The 23,434-nt window shown below is 37.4% G+C and overlaps 1 protein-coding gene across 1 annotated transcript in view; it reads left to right on the top strand.

The window, feature by feature from the left end:
• Nucleotides 1–23,434, top strand: part of Prkd1 (protein kinase D1) — a 135,203-nt gene that overhangs the window by 90,020 nt on the left and 21,749 nt on the right. The window contains exons 12-16 of the mRNA XM_028757463.1: nt 1,006–1,078; nt 2,415–2,521; nt 20,383–20,544; nt 21,115–21,213; nt 22,078–22,345. Of these exons, the coding sequence (XP_028613296.1) occupies nt 1,006–1,078; nt 2,415–2,521; nt 20,383–20,544; nt 21,115–21,213; nt 22,078–22,345 (709 nt within the window). The remainder of the gene's footprint in view (nt 1–1,005; nt 1,079–2,414; nt 2,522–20,382; nt 20,545–21,114; nt 21,214–22,077; nt 22,346–23,434) is intronic.

Genomic DNA, 23,434 nt, shown 5'->3' with positions numbered 1-23,434 from the left:
TACTTCTGCACTTGCTTAGACAGAGAAGACCTTGGCGAATGCAGGATACTCTAACGCTTCCTGGGTAGTTTCCAGGGGATCTCAGAGGCCTTTTACCTTGATTGTTCACTAAAAACATTTGAAATGAACTTTTAAAGAAATTCTAAAGAGTTCGTTAGTTAGCTTAGCTGCAGAAAAAAGGGACCAGAATAATGATTTTCATTGCCAGAGTTTTGAATTCACCTTATGAATGCTCCAAAGGGATCACAGTACGCAAGCTTCCTGGTTTGCTTTCTAAGAAAAGAGAAGGAAGGTGGTGGATGTACATTACAGACAGGAGAATGTGGCTGAAGAGTGATTTAAAAAAAAATCAAGAGTTGTAGAGTTGAAATAGGCAGAAGATGTGTTAGGATGCACAGTACCAGGAAAAGAAAAAGTAAATGCTTTGTAGTGTTTCCATGAAGACGCTTACCGAAAGGGGCGATATGAAACCCAGATTAGCTCACTCTCTATCCAGCGAGTATAACTTCCCAAGTGGCGATACTGTGTGGGTTATTTATGTAGTAACTGGGATTCCTGGAATGGTTTTCTGTAGCTTAGATTCTTGTAGAAATGAGACAGGAATAGCTGCACTGTTCTTCCCTGAGGGTGAAGCTGGCTTGCTACAGACATGTGATGGGCCCCATGGAGTAGTTATTGAAACTTCTAAATTACTGGTGCAGAAATAAGAATACATTTTCAGATATTCATAGTAAATTCCATTGATTGGTTTTAGATCCCACTTCTCTCTATTAAAATGTGCCCTATCCCAAGTACTTAAGAGCAAAATAGTTTTCAAAATATTATATGAATGTAATTTGAATATTATAGCCATTTAAATTTTATCCAACATTTATAAATGTTAAATGAGCTTTGGAATATTTATATTTCTATTCAATCATCAAATAGTAATCATAATTACAAAATGTAATAGGATTAAAACTTGTTCCTCCCCATGTTTGTTTTTCTCTGGGCATGTACCTGTAGGATATCAGCACAGTCTATCAGATTTTTCCTGATGAAGTTCTGGGTTCCGGGCAGTTCGGAATTGTTTATGGAGGTGAGTAGGCTAAATAAGTGTTTTTTATGAACTTAAAAATGTAAGCAGCTGTGTATAAAAGCATTATATTACTAAGAAAAATATAAATAAAAAGGGATATATATATATCTGTGTGTCTGGGAGTCACCTTCAGAGGGGTTTGTTCTGAGATAACCATTCTTTGAAAAACTGGTAAATTTTTTGAGTTTCCTATTCCTGAAAAACTTGTTCTTGTATGTATTTGAAAACCCTATTCACAATGTTGACCTAGTTTGATTTTTTTTTTATTTAGAGAAAATATTGTAGGAACATGGAAGCTGTAGTTTATAAACAAAGCAGTTCCATTTTCTCTCCCCATCTTGGACTAGACCCTCACAGGTACTATCTGTCAGTGAACCCGGAACCCTTGCACTCTCACCTTTCCTCATGTATCATAGCACCTAAATGTTTTAGCCTTTCAAGGTCAATGTTGGTGGTTTTTCAAGCTTTTAGGTAAATAATTTTAAACTTTTACCTGCTATAAAAAATGATTTCTTAACTTTTTTTATTTTGGTAATTAACAAGTTATTTTTATGAGTTTGTATTTTATAAAATAATCATGTCTAACACTTTTACTTATTTACTTTTATCATAAAATTACAAAAACTCTAAATACAGAATTTTCAATATGAAAATTTAAATTGCTCTATTTTTTTCAAATCAATTTTGATTCCTATGAAAATACTGCAGTTTTATGAAAACCTAGTGAGTATTAAGCACTGAAAACATGAGTAGTAACCACTGCCTTAATATGTAGTCCTGTAATAAGAGAAACCAAGTTTAGTGTATTTTTTCTACAATGTGACAATTGCATAATAAAAGTAATGGTCGATTGAGTGTGGAAAATATGTCACAGCACATAGGTGATGGTGAGGCAGGGGTGATGATAAGGCAGATGAGAGAGCAGCAATCAGAAGAGACTTTGAACACTGGACACTGACAGACCTGAAAGACTATGTGTAACAGGGGTGGAGCTCCACAAGGAAGAATGGAAGTGTTAAGAGTAGATACATAGAAATGGAGACAATGAAGGTAGCGTACATGGTCTCCACAGTAACTAAGAAGTGAGCTACCTGAAGCGGTCACTATGTCAGGAACTGTATGAGTCAAAACACGAGGACTGATACACTGATAGAGGGAAGCCATCTGGAAGGGGCGAATGAACACCATGAGAACAGGATGCAAGAACAGAGGACAATGGGTATCAAAGGTGTTGACAGAACATAATTTCAAGATAGTTTATATGGCCAACACTTTAACTACAACTGTTAATTTGCTAATTAATTATTTTTTAATGTTTCTCATTTTTATCTTGAAGGTAAACATCGTAAAACAGGAAGAGATGTAGCTATTAAGATTATTGACAAATTAAGATTTCCAACAAAACAAGAAAGTCAGCTTCGTAATGAGGTTGCAATTTTACAGGTAAACCTATTCTCATTTGAGAGTTGTAAATTCCGCTCCTGGACTTCTGTAAAATAATCAAAAGTCATGCAGAAACCTACAGCTTAGATAATTCAGAGTAAGTTAACTGGAAAGGCAAACTGAGTCAGACTTAACTGAATGGTACCTTCCAGAGTGTAGAAAAGTTGTTCTTTTTAATGTACAGTCTAACATATTATTAATTTTCATTATATAGGCATATTTTCAGGACAAACATGCTCAGAGCAATTTGACGTAGATTAAAAAATATCCTTACCTTCACAAACACTTTCCCCTTTACATGAATGGGATTTGTAGCTGTCATCAAATGAGGTGTGTAAATAACACATATCTGAGAAATAGATTGTCTAGGTCTTCCTGAGGCCCTTCATGTCTCTCCAGGTGAATTTTTCTCTGATGTGAAAAATGTCACAACTCCTATTCACAACAATGTCCTATAACACCAGAATATTTTATAAGACTTATTGTGTGCCTAATGTATATAATTTTTTGAATCACTTTTGAAAATCAAAAGGAAATTTAACAGCTTTCTGCCAACTGGTTAATATGGCTGTCTATTCAATTTATGTTTGATAAGTAGAGGTTTTAATATACATGCCAAAAGTCTTACTTTTGTCAGTTAATATTAATTTTTGACCCGAAATTTTGTTCAAATTTTCAATTTTGGATCAATAACACAGCAGTTTAGTGTTCTGCATCTACTGTTTGATTTAATTCCCATTTACTGAGTTTGGCATGTAAATGTAACAGAGTTGGATTTGCTCGGGCTAGGTAGTGTAAGCAAAGAGTTTCAATATATGGGTTAGGCTGAGGCAGTAGGATTACTAGGTGGACACCAACTTGAGTTACATAGGAGACCTTGTAAAGAGAGTGCGAGAGAGAGGGAAGGAGAAAAGGAACTAAAGGAGATAATTACAACCAAAATCTGATGCCTTCTTATATAGAAAAATAACATTTTTCTGATTGTCAAAATTCCTAAAATTGCTGCTTTTTGCCTTTGGGCAATAGTGTAATACAAAGATCCATTCACAGAGATCTTTGTCTCTGTATCCACAACTACAGTTACAGCCAGTTCTTGCATTCATGACTTGGTACTTGCTATTCTGTGACCAGAAAAAAAAAATTAATTGCTGGGGCTAGGGAAATAGCTGAGTGGGAAAAGTTCTTGTCACAAAATCATAAGGACTAGAGTTCAGTTCACTGGCACCTAGAACAAAAACCTGGACATAAAGGAAACATGCTTCTATAATCCTGGTCAATCAGTCTAACAAGTGATTGAGCTTCATCCTTTAAGTGACTGTGTCAAAAATTAGCTTCTATGGACACAAGTGGATATATAAACAGGCTTGCACACCTGCACAGAGAGACAGACAGACATACAAACACACACACACACATACACACACACACATACACACATACACACAGTGTTAACTTTGTGACATTAGGAATAAGTAATATCTATAAATTTAACAAAGAACATCTTAGGTAGACTGGGTCCTCCTTCTTCGGTACCCACTCCCATGGGGTCTCCTGGGGCATATTCTTTTGTAGAGGAAGAACTCCCAGATATAGAATGGGTGCCCTGGCTTATGTTGTTCCTGAAGTCTGAATAGCGCTCAGGGGCCTACAGGATTCAGGATTGTAGTGCTGAGTGGAGAAAAATAGCCTTTGCATAGTTCTGCCAACTCTTCCTTGTTTAACATGGTTTCTGACTCTTTAAAGTAGCATAGTTTAGTTTATAGAAAGCCTTAAACTAATACAAGTATAGTGTGAGAAAAAGCAGAATTGTCCTTAATTTTCCATATATATTTTTATATGTAGATGTGTAGATATCTGTGTAGATTATCTTATTCAACCATTAGAACTATAAGCTCTTGAACTATTTTTGAGTAACAAGAGTTAATAGCAGAAAGTAAGGGAACTAGACCATTTATAACTGTTTTCATTACCTATAAATATATTATTATTATTATTATTATTATTATTATTATATATTAGGAAAAATATTAGTGAGTATAGAGTTTAAAGTTACTCCATAAAATTCCCAAGGGATACATTCATGTAATTTTGATTTCTTATCATGTCAGCACAATAGGAATTAAAGGAAGGTTGTTTATTATTATCCAGGATATTACAGCGAACTAACACATCTATATCATTCAACATTTTACATTCAGAATCTAAAATTATAAATATGATTTCTTACTATATGCTTAATGAAATATAAATCCTCTTCTAAAGGTTGTTGAATGAAGATGAAATTTATCTACAAGCATACTGATATCAGAACACACACAAAGCTTTAGCTCATATGTATGAATGGAATTCTGTTTAGTATGCTATTGTTTCTGTTTTTCTTGAAGTACATTTTTATTTACAAATACAGTGAATAATGCTAGAATTTCCATTAATAATACAATTTATAAAAAATCATTTAGAATTATAAAACACAAACTATAGTAGAGTATATGTAGGCTATATGGAACTTAGGGGAAAGATTCATAAACTCTTTGGTCCATAAATTGTATAACTTTGGATTGATAAGCATAAGGGCCTTTTGTCTATCCCTCTGGTTTTTTCTCTACCCATCAGTCCCTGCTTTTCAGTCTTTATTGGACTTTATTAATATAGTCTTTTCACAGAACTTATCAGTTGTTCCTTTACAAATCTCTCTGCTTATTGACCCCTGTACTTAGCAGATTCCATTTCTTCTCCCGCCTGTTCCTCAACTGTGCTCTTAACCTCATCCATCCATCCACCAATCTAAGTGTCCTAGACAGACCTGACCCTCTTTCCCAGAGCAGGCTCACCTCTTATCAAAGAGCCATCTATCATCCATTCACAATCTCTCTATGATACTGCACTTGAGGACTGATGCTTGTCAAGTACTTCAGCCTCACATTTCCATCCTCAAAGCATCCCCACTTCATTGTGCTTTCTTACCCCAAATCAACCTGAAAACCAACAATGAATCCTGAGGTGAGATGTCTTATTCTCACAGGGCCTTCCCTTCAACTAATGAAACTATTGCTATTCACATGTTACTATGACACACTTCCTTTCTTTAAGGAAAGAAAGGGAGGTCTCCTGGACCACGTAGAAATGAATGAAACCCTTGAAGTTATTTAGAGTCTATTTGGGTCATCAGGTATAATGGGCTCCAATTCAGAGATGCTGGAAAGTATAGAAAACAATCATGAGTGCTGACTGTGATCTGGAAATCAGGATACTACAAAAGAAGATGTAACGCTAGTGAAATTATAAAAAAGCTTTACAGCTTTCTTATAAGCAAGCAAATAGATGAAAGAAAGGGGGAATACTCTGGAAAGCCATTTCAGCAAAGAAAATATCCTTCTAAAATAACTACCAAAGTAGGAATCATATTAGAAATTTAAGAGTAATATCCAAGGGGTTTTCATCATACAAATCACAGCACAAATCTGTGAAGGAATTGAGGAGAGAGAGGCATAGCTAATGGGCCCAGACTTTTCTAATATATATATACTTCTTTATTTACATATAATATATAAATACAACCTGTGCAGTGTAAATGATGTTACTTTTATATCTATTTCTGGGGCTATTTGGTATTGGTGTGCTCTTCCCTGGAGAAGACTATGTTTCCCACTCTCAGCTTTTCTTAGTTGCCTGTAATTCTTTGTCTATGGTTAAGAATTCATGTTTTCCTCCACCCATATTAGCTGAATCATCACTTTCAGTCTCTGAAGCCATTGTTATTGGCTTTTAAATATTACATGACTTGTCTAATATTATATCCCTTGTCTACATCTTCTAGAAATTCTGGCCTTAGTTGGAATTTAAAGATCTGTAAACTTATCTTCAAGATACAGAGTATGTGAAGTTTGTCGTTGAGTTGTCTTGATAGAAACTAGTTTCTCTATCCTTCAAAATCACAAAGTGAATCATTTATATAAAAATGATAATCATATAATATCATCAAAATCATATAATAATCATATAAAAATGGTAATCACAATCTTGTGAATTAACACAAATTGTGGGTTAAAATTCTATATTGTGTTGGTTGTATAGGTAGATTTATGGTTTTGAAATTGTCTTTGAGATATATGATAGATAGATGATAGATAGATAGATAGATAGATAGATAGATAGATGATACATACACACAAACACACACATGTACATAGAAACATACATAGAGATAGCTACATAGACTCTTTGTGGCTTGATAACTTTTGTTTTGAAAAAAAAAGTTATAGGGTGGAAAATCATTTCATTATCTGGATATGCCACAAGTTATCTATTCATCTGCTGAAAGATATCTTGCCTCCAAGTTTGGTCTATTATGAGAAAAGCTGCTTTTAAAATTCAATGTACAAGCTCTTTTGAATGTCTGTGTGTAAGTACCGAAGTGTATAATTGTTAGAGCATGCAATCAAAGTGGGCTTAGTTGTACAAGAGCCTGTTAAACTGTCTTCCATGGTGATGGGGCCAGTTTGCATTCTCACCTCTATGACCAAGCCCCACCTCCTCTTTAGAGCCTGTCGTTACTGATATCCAGGTATCTGCAGTTCTAATAGGTTGCTACAAATATGTACATATCCAGGTATATGTAGTTCTAATAGCAACAAATATGTTGCCTAATTTTAATTTCCTTAATAATATGTGATGTAAAGATATTTTAAATATAGGGTTTGTTTTCATCTGTATACTTTGAGAGGTGCCAAACCTTCACTCAATTTTTATTACTGTTTTTATATCATTAAGTTTTGGAAACTCTTTAAATATATATAGGAGCAGTCTCTTATAAAGTTTGATAAAATACCTCTTTTAGAAGTCTTTTCTCACAGCCCATAAGCTTTTTCTCATTTTCTTGATTTGCTTCAAAGATTCCTGATGCTGGGTAGAGAACGTGACATTTTATCTTATCCTGTACACTGAAAAATCAAGAAAGGGCAGAACAGCCTGAGAGATGAGAAGGTTTGCCTACATTTCTTCTCAGCATGCTGGCTTCCATTTGCACCTAGCTGTCTCTCCTTTTGTAAGGAAAGGAGAGGACTCATTATATTTACCACATCTCTGTAGCGACTTTGAGATCTGATGCCTGATGGAGGCGTACCAAGCTTAGTGAACTTGAGAATGACTGAGTAGTGTCTGGGCATGTTCAAGGACATCTATGAATGACGGCATTAAGTAACCTTTACTAAACAGATATCGATCTTGTTCCCCTCACTCACCCCCATACCTGCTAGCGAGCAAATTCCACTTAGTAGAGTGCAAGGAGTTACAGCAAATTTCACATAAGCATATATAAAGCACTGGATTGTTAATCATGAGATAACTCCCCAGAGTGCATGCCCTTTCCTGATGCCAAGATAAAGCATGTCTGTTTTCATTAGCAGTTAATAGAGGCTCTCCTGACTATATATCTAGCTCAATGGGTGAAGCATTGCCATGTAATGGGGAGTATCTATGTGAACTCATGGGCTAGCTAGCCTGACATTTACATCTACCCCTCAAAAATCCCCTCTACAACAAGAGACCATTCATTAAACAAGATAGGAGGCCATCTGAGTTTTAATCTAACCTCCATATATAGTGTGTGTATGCCCACACATACACCCATAAATCACACCTCAAACATATACATCACATACATACCACACACACTCACACATGCACATACACACACTCGCACACACACACATATTACTCACACATCACACAAACTCAGACATACATACACAGACATCATACACCGGTGTGATACTGATTGCAAAGCATTATTGAAAATGCCATTAGCTAAAGTAAAGAGCTGTTTACCCATATGCAATGGAAGATATGATACTTTTTTTTCTAGGACCTAGATTATGTATTAGACACTACAGCATAAGTAGGCATAGCTTTGTTGTGCTTAGTTTGTGTTTTCTAGGGAGCTGTGCAAACCTCTGTTCACCACAGATAGCACGTAGACAAAGAATTCTACCGAAGTCTAGCTTAGTGAACCAGTTTTAAATTAGGCTCATTTACTGGAACATGTGAATTATACTACTATAAGAAAGGGTTGGGTTTTTTTTCAGCAGCTATTAACTATTTATATACCCTTGAGAAGATGTGGACCCTATGATCCCTCTCTTGACTTCCTATAGCCTTAGAGAGAGATAGGTCCTTGTAGCCTCTCCTTACCTTCACTGTTGAGCTACTAGTACCAATACTGTGTCAGTCTCCTGACTGCTGGACAAGTCTCATGTCATGCCTAAGGACAGTACTCTACATATTCATATTCCACATGCCATAATTAACTCCATTTGAGCCATTATCCCCTGATATCCTTTACTGTTTTTACCAGCCAAGCAGGACTATATAGGTACAATTGGTGGCTGCTAAAATCTGAGCCTGCTCGAGATGTTTTATGGTTTCTTTGGTTTTAGTGTATCAGACTGGGAGGTATCCTGATTATTGTTGAATATCCCTCCAGAACTAGGAAGGGTTTTAAGGTATACCACTCAGTGTTCTCGTTCTCTCTCTCTCTCTCTCTCTCTCTCTCTCTCTCTCTCTCTCTCTCTGTGTGTGTGTGTGTGTGTGTGTGTGTGTGTGTGTGTTATTGGATATTTTCTTTATTTACATTTTAAGTGTTATCCCCTTTCCCGGTTCCACCCCTCTGGAAACCTCCTATCCTCCTATCCCATCCCCCCTCCCCCTGTTCTATGAGGGTGTTCACCCACCCACCCACTCACTCCCACCTTCCCGCCCTGGCATTCCCCTACACTGGGGCATTGACCCTTCACAGAACCAAGGGCCTCTCCTCCCATTAATGCCCGACAAGGCCATCCTCTGCTACATATTCAACTGAAGCAATGGATCCCTCTAAGTGTACTCTTTGGTTGGTGATTTAGCCACTGGGAGCTCTGGAAGGGTCTGGTTGGTTGATATCTTGAGTTTAAATTCCCCTATCAAGCTCTGATAATGTCTTTCCTAGGGAACATATTCAAGGGTGAGGTTGTTGGTATCATGTATATTCTTTTTATTATTGAGAACAAGGAAGCAATGAGAACCACCTAAATGAACATCTGTAGCTCAGATGTTTGTCTGTGACAAGTGGGCTAAAGAGAAAGAATAATGGGCTATGCCATTCACAAGAGAACTTATTTTATTCTAGGCATAAAAACCAAAACCAGGGTATAAATGACTTCTTGCAGTCATATTCAAGCCAAATGCCCTGGACTTTCGCCACACTTTTCCATGGAGGCATCTGTCTTGCCACATCTCTGTATTGGATTTGGTTCTTGTACCCAAGATGATCCAATAAACAAAGAAATGGTTCCCTTATCTCTTGCATTATGGGGTGCTGTCTAAAGATGGAGTGAGTTCATTTTCTTGCCTTCAGTTCCCACCAACAGCCTCACTATCTAGGCACTTATAATCTTCCTGGAAACTTTACACACTTCTACAGTGTTTAGCAGCTGCCAGAGTGTAGGACTAAGGAGTTGTAGGACCCACCTCCACCACCACTACCACCAGCACCACCAGCATCAGTCCTGTCTGCATGGGGATGTTAATCAATACAAAAATGCAGGTTCACTAGCAGGAGAGACCTGTGCTCTCTATTCACAGGCTGTTCTTAATTCTCCTCCTCCTTAGAATTCCAATTGTCTTCTTTGCATTCTGATCTTAAAATAATAGCTCATACCTGTTTCCTTGAAAATTTCCCAAGCCACAGAACAGAAGTGCTTGGATTTCAGTTTTGCATGTTCTCAGATTAGAGACTCAGAAAGCTAGAGAGATGCAGATCTCCTTCTAATTCCAACTTCGTGATTCTATTATCATTTCATTCATTCAGCTAGTTCTCATAGCCAATTGAATTCCAATAGCCATGATGAGATATTAGTGTTTCTCACTAATATAGGATAAGCAGCACTCAGAGATAGGCTTCTCCAAACCCAGTCATTTTTTTTCTCATGTTCACACAACAGTCTACATTTCACAAAGAGGTTATCCATCCTGATACAAAGCCAATTTAGGGATGCCTTTATATATTTCCTGTATATTTTCTTTTTTTCTCTACTCCTAATAGGGCTTTCCAGTTCTTCTATAAATTCCTGGTGATTTATGTGAAAGAAATCCCAAGTAGGCTTGGGGCTGAAAACAAAGATACAGAGAGATGCAGGCAAAAGCATCTGGTGCATAGTGGGTTTACTGAGAGAAATGTAGTCCTGGATGCCAACAACGAGTAGATTCCTGTGCTTTGACAGAAGCATGGTCACCTACATTGCCTGACATAAATAACAAAGGGATCATACAAAGCTGAATAATCCTGTCTTCTTGAGCTGATGTCAAAGGGGCACACTATTAGTGATGACATCCAGTGTAAAAACTTCATGTAACTCTCTAATCATTTTTGCTTATTTATATTATTCTGAGAAACAAGCAAGAAAACTGAGTAGGATTACTCTAGGGGTTCAAATTAGTAGTAAGTCAAGGTGGCTGCTGCCATGGCAAGGTGAGCACCTACAATCTATACTCTTTTAAGTAATATTTCTTCCATATGAAAATACATCAAAGCCAAAAGGCTGATGAAAAGTAGATGTGTCATGATTGGCAAAATATTAACAATGGTTAATATTAAAATATTAGCAAAATATTAACAGTGGTTACAGTCAGGTGATGGATGGAGTTCTTCATAATGCTCACTCTGCTTTTCAATGTTTGACTGAGTTCATTTACAAATAAAGAAGAAATAAGTAATATTTATTACAGATGAGTATGCAGTCTTTCCTCACCTCCTCCACAATTTTTCAGAGGGAAAATCCGAAGATCTCATATTTCTGAATAGGTAATGAGGAATATGGTAGGCTGCCCAAATAATGATGGCTTGATATCGGACTAGTAGGCGGAATATATACATCCTCTCCAGGCCCAGAAATGATCAATATCAATATGCTGATTTGGTGTCCTGAGGGACTCTATAGGTACAATTAAAGTTAAAGACAGATGCTTTGAATGAGATGTCTCTTCCTAGACTTTGGCATTTGAATGCTTGGTCCCTAGTTAGTGGCACATTGAAAAGAGATTTCAGAGATGCTGTTGAGGGGCTCTTTGGAGTAAGCAGTCCAACACCAATGAGAGTCGAGGAGAGGAGATGCCAATGGTGGACTGAAATCAAGACAGCTTCTGAAAGGCTTCAATCCTGAGACCATTTTATATTTTTATTTTATGCTTTAAAATCACAAAGTTGGGCAGACTACCAAGCAAGATTTTATAGAAACATACATGACAGTCAGCATATGCTGGTCAATATGCTGGTTTGGTGTCCTGAAGGACTCTATAGGTACAATTAAAGTTAAAGACAGATGCTTTGAATGAGATGTCTCTTCCTAGACTTTGGCATTTGAATGCTTGGTCCCTTGTTAAGGGCAACGACCCATTGTATTAGCTATTTTTCCAGGTCAGTCTGCTCCAAGTGGCAAATGAAGTCATGCTTGGCAAATGGACAGTACAAGCAGTGCTTTAAGTAAATCACTAATAAATCAGTAGTATATAAGTAGCTAATAATTGGCCTTCTATACTCATTCCACTTCAGTATGGCCTTGCTAAAGGAAGTATTTTCACTGAATGTTGGGCTTTGAGAGTTAAAAACTCTTGCCATTTGGAGTTCTCTCTCTCTCTGCATGTGCTTACTGATGGAGATATGAGTTCTCTGCTGTTCCTGCCTCTGTGCCAGCTTACTGTCCGACTCCCCTGATGGTGGACTCTTCTTATCCCTCTGAAACTGTAAGCCCCAAATAAACCCTTTGATAAGTTAGTTGTGGTGATTTATCACAGCAGTAGAAAAGTAACTGAAGATAGGATTTGTATCACAAAGTGGATTGGGATATTACTATGCCAGACCTGATCTTACTGTTTTATGGAGGAAAGTGGAAGAATTTGAAAATCTGGACTAGAAAAGCGATAGATCACTGTGAGTAGAGCTTAATGCGCCATTCTAGTGGGAGATTAGGGAACTGCAGTGGTAAGGACCTGCCTCTGGATGTTTCACAGTGGAATAACATTAACAACTGGGCTAGAGAACATTCTTGTAATATTTTGGAAAAGAGTGGGGCTGTTTCTGACTTTATTCTATTCTCTTGCCTTTGGCTAAATTTAAAAATAACGGACTGATTGCTTTGGTAGAGATTTCATAATAGACTCATATTAACTGTCCTTGGTGACTATTAGTAATCATTCTTATGCAAGTCTATAATGAAAAAGAGAAATGGGCAGAAAGAAATCCAAAATTTACAGTTTGAAGACAACCAGAGCACCAGACTTTAGTGTTAGACCCAAGGCTTGTGCTTAAGGAGTAAGGCCTGACCTGAGTTGGAATAAAGATCTGGGGGTCCTCAGAAGGAGGCTACACCCAGCCGAGCTTCTAAGTTGAGAGAAGAAAAGGCCTAGGAAACTTTCTGTTCTTAGAAAGCAACAACAAATGTAACCCCAAAAGTTCTACAAATGTAACCCAGTGTACCAGGTTCCATCCCAAGCTAGTAGCCAAAGTTGGAAGTTGTATCCATGTCTGTGTGGTGATAGATTCACAGTCATGAAAGATACACTAGTTTAGGGATTATAGACTCTTCCCTCACAATTCCAGAGAACCTCTGGGGCCAGGCAGGAAGTATGGAGAACCTGAGAGGCTATGGCATGAAGCTGTATGAGTGAAACTTGGGTTATACTGGAGACCCCAAGGTATATGAGGTCTCAGAGCCAGGAGACATTAGATTGCTGCATACCGGGATTGAAGCCAGCCCAAGAGGGAGATGTGTCTTAAGGGCAGCCAAGCTGGAGAGGTGGGACCACCTTTCATGGAGCTTAAGGGTTTGGAGTTTGCCCTGCTAGATTTTGGTCCCGTATATTCTTATCTCATCCCCATTTCTCCCTTTTAGAATAGTAATACATAGTTGTTGTCATTGTATGTTGGAACTATGTAATTTTCTTTTTGATTAGATACTGGCTTAAAATTGAAAGATGTCCTTGAATTTCAGAAGAGACTTTGGACTTTTAATTATTGTTGAGACTAAAGACTATGGGACTTTTGTAGTTGGATTGAATGGATTTTGCAGCATGATAAGGACTTGAGACTATGGAGAACAAAGTGTAGAATGTGGTGCTTTGAATGAGATATGGCCCCATAAGCTCAGGCATTTAAATAGTCAGAGCCCAGTTAGTAACACTCTTGAGAGGTTTAAGAGGTGTGGCCTTGCTGGAAGAAGCACATCACTAGAGTGGGCTTTGAGAGTTCAAGGACATTTGCCATTTCAATATTCTCTCTGCTTCCTGTTTGTGGTTTGAGATGTCACCTCTCAGGTGCTGCTCTGATTACCTTGTCTGCCTGCTGCCATGCTTCCTAGGCATGATGTCTCTTATGTCACTGAAACTGTAAGCCAAAATTAAATCCTTCTTCCTATAAGTTATGTGATCATGATGTTTTATCACAGCAATAGAAAAGTAAATAATATAGAGAGAATAAAATAGGATGGTTAGCTTATGTTAGTCATGTTAGTTTATGTTGGATTAGCCTAAGCCAACACATAAGTCCTTAAAAGAAAAGGATCCTCTCTAGCTAGAAGCAGAGGAGGAAGCAAAACACTGTTGGGAGCTTTAGAATGTGAAAATTAAACATATAATGAGTAGGGAATGACCAATGCTAAAGAAGTTGAGCAGCTCAGGGAGCTCAGGGCCTCCTGGCCTACAGCAACTAGAGAATGGTACTGTCACTTCACCAACACTTAGTCGACAACCAGAATAAACTAGGAGGCAGGTTCTCCCTCAGAGCCCTCACATAGGACGACAGTGTCTCAACAACTTAAATTCTGCACAGGGAAGCCATATCAGAGAAAACAGAGGAGCTCATAAAACATCTGACTCACAAAATTGTGAGGTAATGGTTATGGTCCTTTTAATATGTGCCAGCAGCAAGGAGAATGATGGAGCCATGGCAAAGATGGAGGGTGAGATTGTGACATTTGTTACTACCTCGATGCTCCTTCTTGTCAGGTCAAAGGGACTCTCCTTTGCATCACTAATGTTCAATCAGTGAATTAAAGAGGATATTATTGCCCACTTCTTTGTACAGTGGCAGAAATCCAAATTTATGGAGACTGCCTCCCAAGAACCTGCTACAGAAATGGTACTCCTGGCCCTGAGGCTATACTCATAGTCTTGCCTGCTTAGAGTTAAGACAGAAACCCAGCAAAAGGAAGGGATTTGAAACTGGTTTCTAAAGAAAACATGTACCACCATTGGTACTATACAAATATCCTGCTTCGAATTTTCTGTCCTCCATCCTCAGGAGGATAATCAAATTATGATTAATGTAAGAAGGATGTCCATGATGGGTGGGGGTACCATAGAAGAAATCTTTGGCTGTTCAGCTGCTGCTGCCTTCCTGGTCTCTCTCTGACCACTTTTCTAGTGCTTTTTTGACTGGTGTGAAATGAAAACTACTCATGAGAAGAAGACATGGAACAAGTACACATCATCTAGATGAGAGGGAGAACATGGATTTGTTCCTAAGAAAGAGGGTGAGATTCTTCAAACAGGTGTCCAAACTGCCATATTTTGAGGGATGACGCCTACAAAGTAAATGATAATGACTTCATCATATCCTTGTTATTAGGAAAATCATTTGGAACAAATCTTGCAGTGCATTTCTGATATTTGACTCTATGTAATTAGTTTTTATAATTTAAAAAAGCATTAGTTAGTATTTCATCATGTGAATCACAGGTTTCTTACCAACAATTCAGTGAACTTACAATGAAAATCCATACACTACATTTTCTACAGATTAGTAGTCACTGTATATTATTTGATGGCAGTATATCATCACCAAATATTATGTATATATTAGCATACCTAAAATAAAATCGTTTAGATCATAAGGAATATTATTCAAATAATAATAATAAAGTTAGGAAATACAGAGGTTCATCTTTCAATAACATTTAATAAATTTACATTGAGCATCTTAATATATCCCAGACACTAGGCAGAGAATTCAGTTAATTAAGTATGAACACTAAGGATATTTCTTATTGGTAGAGAAATGAAGTCAATAATATTGTAATATGAATATTATGAGAGAAGATTACCAAAGATTCTGAAAAATGGAGAGGGATCCAACTTAAAACTAAGAGAGTTGATGGAAGCTTTCTTTCTTTCTTTTTTTGTTTCTATGAATGCAAGCTTTATTATTAATATACCAATGATAGACATAAATCTCAACAGCCTCCTGCCCCAACAAGGAAGTTAACAAAAAAATCAACAAAGAGAGCCTATGCCAGAGAGTCAGAAATCCTGTGATGTGCCATCTCTGCTTTGATACTCAGAAAAGAGTGTAAGACTCTCGAGGCTTTCAAAGCTTTGGGGAGTCAAGGTTCATTTTGAGAGGACTCCTCGGAGTTCTGCGTGGTGATCTCTCTCGTTGTCGAGTGCCAACTACGAATTTTCCAATAAGTGTGTTGTGCCTTGGTCAACCAGTTCAGCATCATCTCACACCTTTTACTGAAGAACCACATCCTCGTGAGTCCTTTGCTCAGTTTGAGTTTTTCAGCCAAGGCCTCCAGAGTCTCCTTGTTAGACCTCAGTCTTTCTTGAAGTGCTTTTTTAGCTCCAGTAACTGCTCACAGGTGAACCAAGAGTATTCATCCCAGTAGGACAAGAAGGGTGGAGTTGTCTCCATTTCAGTTACTATTATCTTGGCTGCAGCTCCCTTGAGTTCTATTCTTCAGTTTGAGGCTCTAGTCTAGGATTTTAGCTTAAATCCCACTTCCGTGCGTCCATTGAAAGCTTTCTGACAACTGAGTTTGTACCAAACCAATTGTCTCACTCAGGCTGAGGGAATCATAGGTATGTGAGTAGGAGAAAGAGAATGTGAAAGCAGGAGAAAGAAAATGTGAGTGTATAAACAGAAGGGTAGTGTGTGGAAGAGCAGATGCTTGAAGAGAAGTGTTTGAGCTGGGGGGTGTAAACAAACAGGGATTGATGGGTTTCCTATGCTTTGCTGAAAGGAAGCAGGTATTTCTGAAGCTAGTGATGACCTCCTTATAAACCAGAATTACCTTGGAAAAATCATAGTACCACATTTTTAATGATTACATTGAAGGAAACAATCCCAAAGCAAGATCCATTGAGAGGGGACTCAGCAGTAAATTAAGGAAATCTGTGAGAGTAAAACCTAGGCCCAATGATGAGGACAAAGGTGAGGGGATCCAGTTGAGAGAAGGGGATGGGCCTTCACTTGTAATGTATAGTATGTGATTCAGAGAGAGGAACAAATCTGGTTTTAGAGTGACTCTCAGCCATTGGGCCTCAGGGAGTCATTGGATACCAAATGTAGAAGATAAAGATAACAAATTTGGGTAGAGAGACACTGGTTCATTACTGGAAATTTTTCAATGAATGTTCCAAAAGACCAATGGTTGGTTATACGTTTCTGAAAATCAAGAGAGCTTCCAGTCAATGTGGATACCATTTTTAACCAGCATTTCAGAGTTTCCCCCACAAAATGACTTTTCCATATCTTTCAAGGCATTATGAGCCATTTCCCTTTCATATAGTATTAGGTGATTATGACTTCCAGGACCACTAAATAGAGCAGAAATTTTAAGAGAGTTCAATTAGAAAATGGATAGAACGCTGTGATTTTCTCAACACTGAGAAGGCACAGGAACATAATCAACCCCATACCTTTAACAATGACACCTTGCTCTCCTGATCTCTTCTTTGCAGTGTGTTGTCCCTCCTTCAGTTCATCATGCTGTTTTGAATCCTTTGTCTGAATTCATCATGTTTAATTTTTTTCCCATTGCAGTATGAATGGAATCATATAGCCTCCTGATGAAATGTCAGAAGCCCTCACAAAAATGCTCTACTCCTAAAGTGTTGAATGCTATGTGAAATCTAACTTCCTTTATTCCCTTGTTTCGTGCCCCTTATGTATTTGAATAGAATAGTGTAGAAGAAAGAGGTGACATTATGGCAGTGATAGCTTATCACAATGTAATGTCAGCAATAAATGCTCTTGTTATAAAAGAAAGCAACACCGTTATCATTAAAGAAGTGCTGACATAGCACTATGCAGGCAAATGTATACGAAACGTTTTACATAATGGAAACCAAAAGTGCAGTTTAGTTAACTCACTTCCTAATAAGATGCCTTGTTTCTAGGAATGAGTATCCTTTCTCTGCTTACATAGCTTTCTAGGAGCCTTAGGTCAAAGAGATTCTTGTCTTATCTATGAATGGTATTTCCTCCAGCTTTTGAAAACCCTTACATTCACTCCATAGATAAGATATGCCATAGTCTGCAATGTGTGAAAGTACACCATTTTCCCTGTGCTTGACCAAATGTTTCATTTCCTGAAAATTAAGTTACTGAAATCCAACAAACAGATGGTCAGAGTCCTGCAGAATGTTGCTCTGGTATGAAATGCATGCTCTGAATTTCTGCTGCAAATGTCAGAAATTAGCAAGAATTCTTGTAGGCTACTGTACTCTGACATTGCAGTGTTTAATCACTTTTTCAAAGTCAGTTACCTGGGACATCAGGAAGAAGACTTTCCAGATCTCTTTATTTTATATAAAAAAATAACACTGATCATGTCACATAGACTTGATTGGAATGTATCTAGATATTAATTAATTACCATGTGCTCCATAATTAAAAATTACATGTGTAGCATTGATTACACAGGGAGATAGATTAAAGATTGATTTTTTTCCTTATTTATAGTTTTTTTTAAATATTCCATTCTATAATTTTTCTTATCATAGATAAAAGATTTGATCATTTAGCTCACTGGGACCATGATAAAACCAATCCATGAGGAAGTATGACTTTGTCTCAATATATTACAAACTTATCTATAAAAAAATAACTGGGCATGGTAACTCTGACCTATAATCCTAGCACTAAAGTGATTGTGCCAAGAGGATTGCGATGCCTGCAAAGCCAGCCAGAGTTACATAGTCAGTTTGAAGCAAGACTAGAACATAGTATAAGACCCTGTCCTCAATTGTTTAGGAGAAAGTCTTGAGTTTGGCGAAGAGTTTCAGCTCTCACTTAATGCATTCTTTAGGAAACCTATAAAATAGTCGGCTATTGTAAAATGAAAGCCAAGGCCAGTGGAAACATGAGTTTACATTTCTAAAATGGTTTGTCTAGTTTGGTATGTATGGCCTTTACTTGGGTACTGTCCCGAATAGGCTGCTTCTTTTGAAATCTGTGTATCTATCTATCTGCCTATCTGCCTGTCTGTCTGTCTGTCTGTCTGTCTATAATGTCTTTTGTAGAGAAATAGCACAAAAATCCCTTAGTCCATTTTGTAAAAATACTTAATAGTTGCCATTTGTAGAGTCCTTCTGAGTTTGCATTGAACATGTCACAAAACAGATTATAGAAAAATCTTAGTAATCTGTTATATATTTTTGGCCTAAGATATTTTGGGAATCTTTCCAGTCTATGTTACATATACTAAGCCCCACCCCGTATATGGGTCTGTTAAAGCCATGGCTTAGAGTAGAGAGAGAAAAGAATCTATCAATTAGAATTTGGAATTCACATGAATTTGGAAGTGCTAAGACTCTTAAGTGTTAGTTGCTCATTTAAATCACTAAGAACTCGTATAGTTTAAGAAGTATAGGTAGAGATGCTTAGGGATTGACACATACATTTGGCTCACTTAGGTAGCAAAGTACATTTCTGTTTGTCTTTCCTTTGTTTTTCATTGTACCTGTTCCTCACCCAGACACAGGGCTTTTGGGTTTAAGGAACCCAGGTTTCCTAAAACACTGCAGATATTCATAGTTAGATGAAATGCAGAAAGGAATTATATGCTCAGATAGGATGGTGCTATTAGCAACTTCTTTGTGGAGAATCAGAACTTCAACACAACTATCTTGTTGCTTTTTCTGTGCCCATTTTTTTTCCCCTATGAGGAGTAGGATTGTTAATTTTGTTCATGATGTGTTATATTGGTATTGTTATTGTTTCTCATTGAAATGCAGGTAAAATATGCCATTGTTTTGTACTGTTAGGATTTTGTTGTTTTATACAAAAACCATATAAAAGTCAATTACCTAGAGGCATTTGTTGAGCCAGAACATCACTGAAATTTAGACATCAAAGAGGGAATAATACGAAGCTCAGAGAAATTCTATGTGATAGCATACCAGGCACACTGTAGCCTTCCATGTCTAACCACTACTCTCTTGGGCCAACATTTATCATATGGTTAAGCAATGAAAGATCCCTGCATAGTGTGTTGTTGTGACCAACCAGGGGCTCAGTCATAATAGTTCACCGGTTCACAATGATCTTCACTTTGTAACAGCTTCTGCCTCCTACAACAGCCTGTGGGGCTGAACAACTCTGGCAGATTCTCCCTGAGATACCCCTTCAGTCAGTCCTTTGTACTCCATGTATGAATTTTATCTCTTCTGCATTAAATATAAATTATGTAGATATGTCCTAGTATGCTTTTTTTTAAGACAATATGTTTAATATTGGAGATGATCCTAAGAAATTATACATATCTCAATATGGTATTCTAATTAAAACCTAATTAGCAATTCACTATGCTAGAACTTAGTTTTTTTCAGTATAGAAATAACTTCAGTATGCATAGAAAATAAAGATATATTTTTTGGAAACATTAGAATCTCAAAAATATAAGGCACCACATGTGGAATTTGGAGGTGCTAAGAATCTTAAGTGTTGGTTTCTCCAAGATTTAAGCTTCAACAGTTTCATGTAATCAGTGAGCTTGCCAAACAGTATCAAAAAACTCATTTTCTTCAAGTGCTTTATTTATCTTTAATAGAACCTTCATCACCCTGGTGTTGTAAATTTGGAGTGTATGTTTGAGACGCCTGAAAGAGTGTTTGTTGTTATGGAAAAACTCCATGGAGACATGCTGGAGATGATCTTGTCAAGTGAAAAGGGCAGGTTGCCAGAACACATAACGAAGTTTTTAATTACTCAGGTAAGAAATCAATTAGAGACAGAAAAAAAGTAGTATTCAATATCAGATGTTAGCACTGTTTAACTACAGCTCTCTAGCCTTGTTGGTTGCTCTCAGTTTCTGATCTAAACTACACTAGGAAAGACTGCAAGGGCGAAGTATATCTTCTTACTTATATTTTTGTCATTCAGAGTCCAGCATACAAAATTGATAGCATTTAAACTGACCTAACTATTAAAGCTAGTCTTGAAATTTTAATAGTCCCATGGCTTAGACCTAGTTCAATACAGATATTTAAGGCAGTGTTTCTGTATCTTGTGGTGAATTTCTTTGTATATAGCATGCTATATAATACCATGGAAGAATCTGCTACTTCTTCCATGGATTTTTCCCTAGCCACCTGCTATGTTAACTCTAGACTAGTTGAGTGTCTTGAACATAAACCACTGTGACTGGTCATTATGGGGTTTCTTGGTGTTTCAAGTTTATGTTGCATTTCATTTCAGTAATATCTTAAAACTAGCTATATAGCCTGAAATGAATTTGTAATGTCATAAAATGAAGTTATTTGGATGATTCTCTTCTTTATAGATACTAGTGGCTTTACGACATCTTCATTTCAAAAATATCGTTCACTGTGACCTCAAGCCAGAAAATGTGTTGCTGGCATCAGCTGACCCTTTCCCTCAGGCAAGTAAAAAGCCACATTCAAGCAGATAACCAGCTTCACAGCTGGCTCCATACCACCTCCTTGCACTACCTTTTTACTTTCTCCTTAAACCCGGAATTGTTTGAAGTCTTGCCTGAGCATTTCCCTTGCCTCCTTGCCTTCTGTTTCTGGGCCACACTGTGTCACTCACTCTTCACAAAGCTGCTCTGCTAATAATCACATGTGCTTACTCAGTCTGCTGTTGGGTTGCATGGGCAAAGTTGGACTCCATCGTGATCTGAAAATGTGACCTTGACACTGAGGATACCTTTGGATCCCAGGGATGCTGACTAATCTCTGAGGCTGGGGAAAAGGGCAAGTTTCCATTTCCTACATACAGGAGTAGGAAAAAAACTGGACCTTTTTCTAGGGACCCTAAGCCTACAGTACTTGGCCAGGGCAGGTGTTGACTTTGCTGTGCTAACAACTTCAGGTCCTGCCTGCAGGCCAATATGGAGCTAATTTCGATAGTCACCATGGATTCCTTGAGTCATCTTTCTACTTATCCCTCATTCTTCACTTAAATAAGTCTCTGGGATAAGGCCATCATTGCCACTTTGCATGTTTTCCTACCTACTGACAAATTCTCAAAATGGATCATACTTTAATTCCATATTTATCTTTTAATATTTGGGATAGGAAGGAAAGGATTTACAGAATACTTTCATGAATGAAAAACCAGTTTTGTCTTGTGGCATAAACTACTTTCTTCAAAATTAGAAAGTGAAATGTAGCATTTCTTCTACCAGGAACAATTAATGTCTGTATAATATATTTGTACTCTGGCAGAGTTGATCTAATGTAAGTCCAAACTCACTGTTTCAGTAAATTCTTACTCTCAACAGGTAAAACTCTGTGATTTTGGTTTTGCCCGGATCATTGGAGAGAAGTCTTTCCGGAGGTCAGTGGTGGGTACCCCAGCCTACCTGGCACCTGAGGTTCTGAGGAACAAGGGTTACAACCGCTCCCTAGACATGTGGTCTGTTGGTGTCATCGTCTACGTGAGCCTGAGTGGTACCTTCCCCTTTAATGAAGATGAAGATATCCATGACCAGATCCAGAATGCAGCCTTCATGTATCCACCCAACCCTTGGAAGGAGATTTCTCATGAAGGTAATTCCTTCACTCCAAAGGTGGCATTGATTTCAATCTTCCGTGTTGTGCTTTTAATTGAATTTTAATTATTAACGTGAAAAAAAAATGCTCATTGTATTCACTGGAGTAGAAGCAAAAAACAAAAAAAAAAAGGATGTTTAAAAGTGGGTTGAGCAGTAACAAAAATCAAAATCTAAAATGTCTTTGGACGAAATGTGTGTTTACTAGTAAAGAAATGGGACGTTTATGCTCAAAAGAAAGTGAAACAGCCAAGAATGGTTCCCATTGGGTATGTTGTCATGGATGTGACAGCAGGAAGCCTTTACTGGGGTTTTAAATTATGCTCTTTTTGAAGTCTCACCAACACAAGTTATGACATTGACATTTTTATTATCATACTGTATCCATTAATATTCTAAGCACTTTCTCTCCTGTCTTACTTTGTGTGGCAGTAGAGAATGAATATTTTATTTTGCCACTTCCTAGAAATGTTAGGGCTTTGCTTTTGTTCAATATGAGAACATACGTACATGTGATGCTTCCTTTAGAGTAAGGTGCCTTGGCAGTCTTATAGTATTTAAACTTATATTCTTGTTAATCAATAGTTGTCTCCTCTTAAAGGGATAGTCATACTGTAAATGACAGGGGTTGGTGGGCCACAGGATATAATTAGTTTAATGTTTTAAAAGTAGTTCTTCAGTGAATATACTTTGGACTTCATTTAATTCTCATTAAAATCCCATACAGATAGGTGTTGTTTTTAAATATGTATCATGAAAATTAAGGGTAATAAGTGATACCAGGCACCCAAATCACCAAGCTAGTCAGTGGCAAGGCCAGAACTCAAGGCAGTCTGATCATGCTTGGTTGGCCACCAACCCTGTATTCTTTGTAGTTTCTGGATAATATGTAGTTCAAATTTCACAGTAAGTATTTCACCATTTATAGAAGATGCCACATTCATAGATAGTCCTCACAGTGATAGCTATTAATTAATGAATGTATTAGTACAGACATAGGAAGAGTGTAGGTAAACTGCCAAAAGTAGATGAGCCCCTTTGATACTGATGGTGTTAAATGGCAAGGACTATCTCCATTATTAGAGCT

This window comes from Grammomys surdaster, unplaced genomic scaffold (assembly GCF_004785775.1).
Source record: "Grammomys surdaster isolate TR1022 unplaced genomic scaffold, NIH_TR_1.0 126163, whole genome shotgun sequence".
NCBI classification, from domain to species: Eukaryota; Metazoa; Chordata; class Mammalia; order Rodentia; family Muridae; genus Grammomys; species Grammomys surdaster.
Note: the sequence above shows the minus strand (reverse complement) of the source record. Positions and strands in the feature narration are given on the sequence as shown.